At 47.1% G+C, this 10,000-nt stretch overlaps 1 protein-coding gene across 1 annotated transcript in view; it reads left to right on the forward strand.

The window, feature by feature from the left end:
- The window catches only part of LOC106568853 (glypican-5), a 202,349-nt gene that overhangs the window by 76,433 nt on the left and 115,916 nt on the right, over positions 1 to 10,000 (forward strand). Inside the window, exons 5-7 of the mRNA XM_045693658.1 lie at positions 64 to 188; positions 2,126 to 2,185; positions 3,390 to 3,512. Coding sequence (XP_045549614.1) covers positions 64 to 188; positions 2,126 to 2,185; positions 3,390 to 3,512 — 308 coding nt within the window. The remainder of the gene's footprint in view (positions 1 to 63; positions 189 to 2,125; positions 2,186 to 3,389; positions 3,513 to 10,000) is intronic.

Raw genomic sequence — 10,000 nt, forward strand, 5'->3', positions numbered from 1 at the left:
CATACTGTGTGTTACACACATCCCCCCACACGGTCCGATTCCCCCTCTACCTCGTCCTTTGAGGCACCCGGTGCCCACAGCAGCTGGCAGGGCAGTGCCCACAGGGAGGGGGGAAGATTAATACTGACGGACCGCTTCCTGTTTACCCAGACTACCATAGCCCCAGCTCAGATCAGCTGCCCACCTCAGTGCTATCACATAGGCACACACAGACACACAGTCACATATTAGGCACACAGACACACACACTCACACAGACACAGACACACAGTCACACAGTCACATATTAGGCACACACACACACACACTCACTCACTCACTCACTCACTCACTCACTCACTCACTCACTCACTCACTCACTCACTCACTCACTCACTCACTCACTCACTCACTCAGACACACAGTCACATATTAGGCACACAGACACACAGACACACACACACACACACACACACACACACTCACACAGACACACAGTCACATATTAGGCACACACACACACACACTCACTCACACAGACACACACACACACACACACACTCACTCACAGACACAGTCACATATTAGGCACACAGACACACACACTCACTCACACAGACACAGACACATATAAGGCATTAAGGCACACACAGACTCACTCACTCACTCACTCACTCACTCACTCACTCACTCACTCACTCACTCACTCACTCACTCACTCACTCACTCACTCACTCACTCACTCACTCACTCACTCACTCACTCACTCACTCACTCACTCACTCACTCACTCACTGACACAGACACCCAGGTATCGTGGTGCCAGTCTAGCTGACGGTCTTTCCCTGGCACTGCCAGCCTGCTCCATGCCAACAGTATCCAGTGCCCAGCCCTCTGCCAGCCTACCCACAGCCCAGTGGGCAGTATCCTCATCACACACAGCAGTTTACACTGGCAGAGGCACAAGGCCAGTAGCCACAGGAGGGAATGGAAAGGAATATGATATAGTGGAATAACAAGGGAAATGGAATTTGACATAAATATATTGTAATTTAATTGTATTATGATAACACAGAATGGAGTAGAGAGGAGTGGACACTAATTTTATGACTTATACTTTATGTTTCCAGTTAAGTTCAATATATTTGTTTGTCGAATGGGATAGTTCCCTTGGTTGAAAATTAAAGGACATTTTCATTCCAGACAACAATCTAATTTCCAGACAACAATCTAATTTCCAGACAACAATCTAATTTCCAGACAACAATCTAACTTCCAGACAACAATCTAATTTCCAGACAACAATCTAATTTCCAGACAACAATCTAACTTCCACACAACAATCTAATTTCCACACAACAATCTAATTTCCACACAACAATCTAACTTCCAGACAACAATCTAACTTCCAGACAACAATCTAACTTCCAGACAACAATCTAATTTCCACACAACAATCTAACTTCCAGACAACAATCTAACTTCCAGACAACAATCTAACTTCCAGAGAACAATCTAATTTCCACACAACAATCTAATTTCCACACAACAATCTAACTTCCACACAACAATCTAATTTCCACACAACAATCTAATTTCCAGACAACAATCTAATTTCCAGACAACAATCTAATTTCCACACAACAATCTAATTTCCACACAACAATCTAATTTCCACACAACAATCTAATTTCCACACAACAATCTAATTTCCACACAACAATCTAATTTCCAGACAACAATATCAATTTACTTTGTGAAAAAGGGGTAGTACACACATACAGTTGTGTTGTATTCTCAAATGTGAATTTAATTGCTAACTTGTATGACTTTCAATAGCTGTTTTAACACTGTCACGTGGGACAACAAATGAGTGTCTCAACCTACTGTATGGGGTGTGTGGGAGGGGTGTGTGTGGGGTGTGTTTGGTGGGGTTTTTGGGGTGTTTCCCACCCTGACCTCTGACCTCTGCATGTGCATGACTCACCCTTATCCAGGGTCGTAAACTGATTATTTCTTCCTCTCCCTCCCCTCCTTGTTTTGTCTTGCCCTCATTTTGTCCCTCCCCCTGTTTTCTTTGTTTTCTCTCCCTGCACCTCTCCTGCTTGTGTCATTCTCCCCCCCCCCGGACTCCTTCCATCCTCAGTTCATTCCCCCTGAAACCCTCCAAGAACGATAAACCTAGAAGTCTGAAAAAGATCTCTAGGTAAGCATGACCAACCAACCCACCCATCTGGTGAACGACAACTACCTCTCTCTGTCTCTGCTTCTCAGTCTCACATATGTATGTTTGTCTTTGTCCGTGTGTCTTTCTGTCTGTGCCCTCTGTTTCTATCTCTATCTCTCTGTTGGTATGCCTCTCTCTCTCTCTCTCTCTCTCTCTCTCTCTCTCTCTGTGTGACAGCACTATGTTGTCATCAGTATTGTATCAGGCTATGATGTCTCTCAACATATGTGTGTGTGTGTGTCTGTCTGTCTGTCTCTCTATCTGGCTAGTGACAGGTGATTAATGATATGGTTTAACCCTTCATAATCCCCTCGTCATTCATTAGGATCCCATTCGCGGCCCACCCCTAACGGGGGGCTCTGATACTATCATCATGACAGCCCTGACTGATGGGGTCCTAACAGCATGTGACCTCACATGACCCCTCCTATTGGAGTTCCCCTGTATCTTGGGTGGCCGTAACAGGTGCCTGATCAGAATGATTCTCTTGTTTGGCCACCAGTCACTACAGCATCTATATTATTTTCAATGTGTTTAAAGATCTATGGGAACTATATTCCTTTAGGTTCGACAGTATTCCTTTAGGTTCTGTCTATGCACCTGTCATTTTATTAACAAATTCATTTCATGATTACATATCATATGTAGTTGGGTGGTAACCATTGATGTTACAGTATGATGTGTACTGTGTGAAGTGTAGTTGGGTGGTAACCATAGATGTTACAGTATGATGTGTACTGTGTGAAGTGTAGTTGGGTGGTAACCATAGATGTTACAGTATGATGTGTACTGTGTGAAGTGTAGTTGGGTGGTAACCATAGATGTTACAGTATGATGTGTACTGTGTGAAGTGTAGTTGGGTGGTAACCATAGATATAGATGTTACAGTATGATGTGTACTGTGTGAAGTGTAGTTGGGTGGTAACCATAGATGTTACAGTATGCTGTGTTTCTTATAACATACATTTACATTACATTTAAGTCATTTAGCAGACGCTCTTATCCAGAGCGACTTACAAAATGGTGCATTCACCTTATGATATCCAGTGGAACAACCACTTAGTCTGTACCCTGACTCTCACCCCTCTGGCCTCTGTCCTCTTTCCCACCTCTCTATCCCTCCTTTCTCTATCCTGTCGCTCTCCATCCTTTCTGTTCTCTCCATCCTCTCTTTCCATCTCAGGGAGTTTCTGAGCTACATCCAGCGCTACAAGTCATTCTTTGCAGTGCTTCCAGAGATGCTGTGCGAGGGAGAGATGGTGATGGACGACTTTACCTGCTGGAGCGGAGATGACGTGGTGGAGAGGTAAGACTGAAGAGAAGGAAAGAGAGAGGGATGGGGGATGAGAGAGGAGGACAAAGGAGTATAGGTGATGTGAGACGACGTAGTGGCGAGGTAAGACTGGAGAGAAGGAAAGAGAGAGGGATGGGGGATGAGAGAGGAGGACAAAGGAGTATAGGTGATGTGAGATGACGTAGTGGCGAGGTAAGACTGGAGAAATGGCCCGGGGGGGGTTAGAGAGAGGAAGGAAAGAGAGGGGGGGTCGAAGAGGTAAGACAGGAAAGATGACCACTCTGTTGTTTAGAAGCTCATACGCTGCCCTACTCTACTGGCTCTGCTGGTAGAGTGTGTGTTTGTGTGTTGGTGTAATAAGCCTGCGTGTGGTATTATGAAGCTGTTGTTGATTAGCGAGGGAATGTAGAAGTCATAAGGAACATCTTTCCCTGTTGGATGAAGGATAGCACTGTCTGTCTGTCTGTCTGTCTGTCTGTCTGTCTGTCTGTCTGTCTGTCTGTCTGTCTGTCTGTCTGTCTGTCTGTCTGTCTGTCTGTCTGTCTGTCTGTCTGTCTGTCTGTCTGTCTGTCTGTCTGTCTGTCTGTCTGTCTGTCTGTCTCTATCTCTGTCTCTCTCTCATTCTTATTTATGAGCTGTTTGTTTGGTGCTGATTTGGGGGCGTGGATTTCGATCCTTCTTCCTGTACATGGCTGTGTGGGATCCACCCATCACCTGGACATTAAACCACTGCCATGTGTGTCTGTGTGTCTTTGCACGTGTGTATGCATTTGTGTATGTGTGAGAGAGTGTACATGTGTGTGTGTGTATGAGCAAACGCTGATCTGTAACTTATTCCATCTCTGGAAGGGCTTCATAAGCGTTCCTAGAACGTTCTCTTCCCTATGCAATTATGACAACACTGGGGCCTGCGGTGGCCCCTGCCTGGCTTCAGTTACCATGGCACACACACACACACACACACACACACACACACACACACACACACACACACACACACACACACACACACACACACACACACACACACACACACACACACACACACACAGAGAGAGAGACAACCCTGGTCATCCATCTGATATTGTTTGTCCTTTATGCTATTGTTTTAGTTTGGCCTCGTCGTCCATACTGCATGTCTCTTAGTCTGGCCCATGGGGATTGTGGGAGTAGAGGGCACTGTGCTTCTGATGAAAGGAACTCTTATTTTTTTGTCTCTACTCTCCCCTTCTTTTCTCTCTTTTTTTCTTCTCTGGCACTGAGAGAGACCAAAAGAAAGACAGAGAGAGAGAGGGAGAGAGAGAACGACAGAGAGAGGGAGGGAGAGAGAGAGAGAGAGAGAGGGAGAGAGAGAGAGAGAACGACAGAGAGAGGGAGGGAGGGAGAGAGAGAGAGACAGAGAAAAGAGGCCCAGTTCCTGACTTTATGCACTTAAAAATGTATCATTGGCTCTTAGAGAGACCACACATTCATCATGTCAAGCTTTCTGACACAGCATGTCTCTCAGTTAAAACAACCCTGGTGTTCTCTGTTACCATGAACATATGAGAGGGAAAGAGAGGAGAAGAGAGAGGTAGAGAGGAGGAGAAGAGAGAGGTGGAGAGGAGGAGAAGAGAGGGGTAGAGAGGAGGAGAAGAGAGAGGTAGAGAGGAGAAGAGAGGGGTAGAGAGGAGGAGAAGAGAGAGATTGAGAGGAGGAGAAGAGAGGGGTAGAGAGGAGGAGAAGAGAGAGGTAGAGAGAAGAAGAGAGGGGTAGAGAGGAGGAGAAGAGAGAGGAGGCACATAGAGTGCTGGAAGACAACATCAGGCTAAACAAATGAAATCATCCCTCAGCTTTAAGAAGATATGGTTCAGCCGACACTTTGAGAAGATATGGTTCAGCCGACACTTTGAGAAGATATGGTTCATCTGACACTTTGAGAAGATATGGTTCAGCTGACACTTTGAGAAGATATGGTTCATCTGACACTTTGAGAAGATATGGTTCAGCTGACACTTTGAGAAGATATGGTTCATCTGACACTTTGAGAAGATATGGTTCAGCCGACACTTTGAGAAGATATGGTTCATCTGACACTTTGAGAAGATATGGTTCATCTGACACTTTTTAAGGCCAGCGGCACTCTTCAGCAGTCTGTGTGTGTGTCGGTATGTGTGTGCATGTGTGTGTGTTTGTGAGAAAGAGAGTAACAGAGAGAAAAGAAAGAGTCTTTGTGAGATTACAGACTTATCCTTTGGTTCAGTGAGCCACTATATTTATTGAGAAATGTGTGAAATTGAGTCGGCCCGGCTTACCCCATGGTGCACTGTTATCCAACCACTGTTAAGTCAGCAACCTCTCGTGTGTGTGTGTGTGTGTGTGAGTGTGTGTGAGTGTGAGAGAGAGAGAGTGAGGGAGCAACAGGAGAGGGCATGAAAGGGGGTTGCCCCTCTCGCCCCTGTGCCCCTCTCTCACCCCTGTGCACCTCTCGCCCCTGTGCCCCTCTCTCGCCCCTGTGCCCCTCTCTCGCCCCTGTGCCCCTCTCTCACCCCTGTGCCCCTCTCGCCCCTGTGCCCCTGGTCGGGGTAGGTAGCAGAGTGGATGAGAGAGGGACCGGGGGGGCAGGGAGGCCTTGGCAGGATAAAGGCCCATTGTTGGGAGAGCGGAGTGAGGCACAGCCCTGCAGTGGGGACCCCCAAAGCCTGAAGGGTAGAAACAAAGACCCTCCTATGAGGCTGTATGGGAAAGACTGGAGCCCTGAGGCCCTGTACTCACTGTAGACCTGTTAGCCTGCATCTACCCTGCCTGGGAATGTCCTAGCCTACCTTGACGGAAAAGAGAAGAGAGGAGAGGCGAAGGGAGGAAGGGAGGAGGAAAATATATGAGAGAGGAGAGGATAGGAAGAGAGGTGAGGGAAGAGGAGAGGAGCGAAGTAGAGGAGGGGAGAAGAGGAGTCCAGATTTGAGAAAAGAGGCCAGGATGGTGTTATATGTCCAAAGCAAATGGCACTGTGTCCCAGTAGAATTATAACTCCTGCTGTGTGGAGCTACAGTAAATATGCTTCCCCATTCTATATTCTGGAGAATGGTGCTGCAGTAGGAATGGTGCTGCAGTAGGAAAGGTGTTACAGTAGGAAAGGTGTTGCAGTAGGAAAGGTGCTGCAGTAGGAATGGTGCTGCAGTAGGAAAGGTGTTGCAGTAGGAAAGGTGTTGCAGTAGGAAAGGTGCTGCAGTAGGAATGGTGCTGCAGTAGGAATGGTGCTGCAGTAGGAAAGGTGTTGCAGTAGGAATGGTGCTGCAGTAGGAAAGGTGTTGCAGTAGGAAAGGTGCTGCAGTAGGAATGGTGCTGCAGTAGGAAAGGTGTTGCAGTAGGAATGGTGCTGCAGTAGGAAAGGTGTTGCAGTAGGAAAGGTGCTGCAGTAGGAATGGTGATGCAGTAAGAATGGTGTTGCAGTAGGAAAGGTGCTGCAGTAGGAAAGGTGCTGCAGTAGGAAAGGTGCTGCAGTAGGAAAGGTGCTGCAGTAGGAAAGGTGTTGCAGTAGGAAAGGTGCTGCAGTAGGAAAGGTGCTGCAGTAGGAATGGTGCTGAAGTAGGAATGGTGCTGCAGTAGGAATGGTGCTGCAGTAGGAATGGTGCTGCAGTAGGAAAGGTGCTGCAGTAGGAATGGTGTTTCAGTAGGAATGGTGCTGCAGTAGGAATGGTGCTGCAGTAGGAATGGTGCTGCAGTAGGAATGGTGCTGCAGTAGTAAAGGTGCTGCAGTAGGAAAGGTGCTCGAGTAGGAAAGGTGCTCCAGTAGGAAAGGTGCTCCAGTAGGAAAGGTGCTGCAGTAGGAAAGGTGCTGCAGTAGGAATGGTGCTGCAGTAGGAATGGTGTTGCAGTAGGAAAGGTGCTGCAGTAGGAAAGGTGCTGCAGTAGGAATGGTGCTGCAGTAGGAAAGGTGCTGCAGTAGGAATGGTGTTGCAGTAGTAAAGGTGCTGCAGTAGGAAAGGTGCTGCAGTAGGAATGGTGTTGCAGTAGTAAAGGTGTTGCAGTAGGTATGGTGTTGCAGTAGGAAAGGTGCTGCAGTAGGAAAGGTGCTGCAGTAGGAAAGGTGCTGCAGTAGGAAAGGTGCTCCAGTAGAAAAGGTGCTGCAGTAGCAAAGGTGCTGCAGTAGCAAAGGTGCTGCAGTAGCAAAGGTGCTCCAGTAGGATAGGTGCTGCAGTAGGAAAGGTGCACTGTCCTAGTAGAGTTGTATTTCCTGGAGAGGGGCGGGTCTCACAGAGGATCTGTGGGTATGGTGGACCGCGCATTCCCAGAAAGCAGCAGGAAAATAACACACACTGTCCCATATCACTCTATACTCTCCATATGCTGTACAACAGCTGGGACACCTATTCATTCACATACATACAGTATCTGTGTGTGTGTTTGTGCGTGCGTGCGTGCGCATATGTGTGTGATAATGTCTCAATGGACTAATAAAATGACATAGATGTGAATGTTTCACACAACACTCCAGAAAGGGAGAATGTACAAAGCAGATAGACTCCAAACAGATACATTGTACAGATGTAGGATCTTAATTTGCAGAACATTTAAAACTTTTAGTGCATTTGAGGTTTAAAAAGGCTTCTGATGTTTGTAATTTCCAGTTATAAAACGAAAAATATATTAACCCCTACAAAAATGCCCATTAATTATAATCCGAATAATCATTCACATTTCCGGTTGCTTCAGGATTATTTTCCTGCTGTAGCAAACTGGCTCAAATGAAGATCCTACATCTGTACACATACATCTTATTCTTATCACTAGTATCATGACATTGTTCATCCTCATCGTCATTATTATCATCAACAACACGTATTTCAAAAAGTTTTTTTTTTTTAATGTGTCACGTTCAACACCAGCACTTTCACTCAGGATAACAAGGGTTGTCAGTCCGACCACTCTCTCTGTCATCCAGAAATCCAAACACAGCATCTGGCATGGTCTCTGTGAGTTCGTTTGAGTACACTATCTTTTTTCTACTTTCTTGTTGTATACTTTATGGGGGAGGGAGGGACGGAGGGAGGGAGGGAGAGAGAGAGAGAGAGAGAGAGAGAGAGAGAGAGAGAGAGAGAGAGAGAGAGAGAGAGAGAGAGAGAGAGAGAGAGAGAGAGAGAGAGAGAGAAATTCTCCTCCAAGCCATGATCTCCAAGAGAGGGTCAGGGTGTGTGTATTTGTGTGTGTGGTACAGTAAGGCCAGCGAGAGGTGAGATATCTCAGTGCTGATTCCTAAACCATGTGGAGGAGGACAATGCGTCTGTAGTGCTTCTGAATGCCTCACATAACTAGAAGGTTATGACAATCTGTTTGTTTATCATCTGACATCTGGAATCCTGATGTCAGAATCGCAGGGAGAGGCAGAAGGGGCTGCACTCTGTACTGGGCAAAGGCGTCACCCCTTTCTCCTTCCCACTGGGCACAGACGTCAATTCAACATCTATTCGACATTGGTTCCATTGAAAGGACGTGGAAACAACATTGATTCAACCGGTGTGGGTTCTCTGTCTTTCACACTCTCATATCTCAATGTCTCACTCTCTCTTTGTATCATAATGCATGGACACTTGCATGTACACACACACACACACACACACACACACACACACACACACACAGTAACAGATAGACCTATGTATCACAGTAACAGATGGGCCTACATATACCGTAAACCCAAACAGCTGTGTCTCCAACAGTGCCTTCACATCACTCAACATGTGGGTCCAACCTGTAGAGGAGAGCACTGCAGCCTGGCTTGCTTTGTGGTGAAGGAGAGAGAGAGAGAGAGAGAGAGAGAGATGTTTAGGGTGGGAGAAGAGAAGGAGAGAGAGACAGTTGTTTAGGGTGGGAGAAGAGGAGAGAGAGACGGGGAGAGGGAGAGAGAGGTTGAGAGGGAGAGCGAGAGGTTGAAAGGGAGAGAGAGAGAGAGAAAATGAGAGAGACGGAGAGGGAGAGAGAGGTTGAAAGGAGAGAGAGAGAGAGAGAGACAGGGAGAGGGAGAGAGGTTGAGAGGGAGAGAGAGGTTGAGAGGGAGAGATAGAGACGGGAGAGGGAGAGAGGTTGAGAGGGAGAGAGAGGTTGAGAGGGAGCGATAGAGACGGGAGAGGGAGAGAGGTTGAGAGGGAGAGAGAGGTTGCGAGAGAGAGAGGGACATTGAGAGAGTGATAGAGAGGTTGAGTGGGGAGGGGGGGTTGTGGTGACGACTGAGGGACTGACAGTCAGATATATTAAGGAGGGACCTCGCCAGAGTGTCGTGGCTGAGGCTTGCGTCTTGGCAGTGAAATTCCCTTTCATACCAGCTCTGACCAGAAGCCTGTTCTGAGACGAACTACCATGTCTGTCTGTGCACCCAGAGACACAGTCAGGCTGTCTGCAGTGTGTGTGATTTTTGGGGCTGCCCCATAGCGAAGTCTCTCCTCGCCCCTTCTTTTGTTCCCCCTCCGTTATCCTCCTCCCTTATCCTCCCCCTGCTTTTACCCCTCCCCTACTCTCCGTCT

Source organism: Salmo salar, chromosome ssa14, assembly GCF_905237065.1.
Source record: "Salmo salar chromosome ssa14, Ssal_v3.1, whole genome shotgun sequence".
Lineage (NCBI taxonomy): Eukaryota > Metazoa > Chordata > Actinopteri > Salmoniformes > Salmonidae > Salmo > Salmo salar.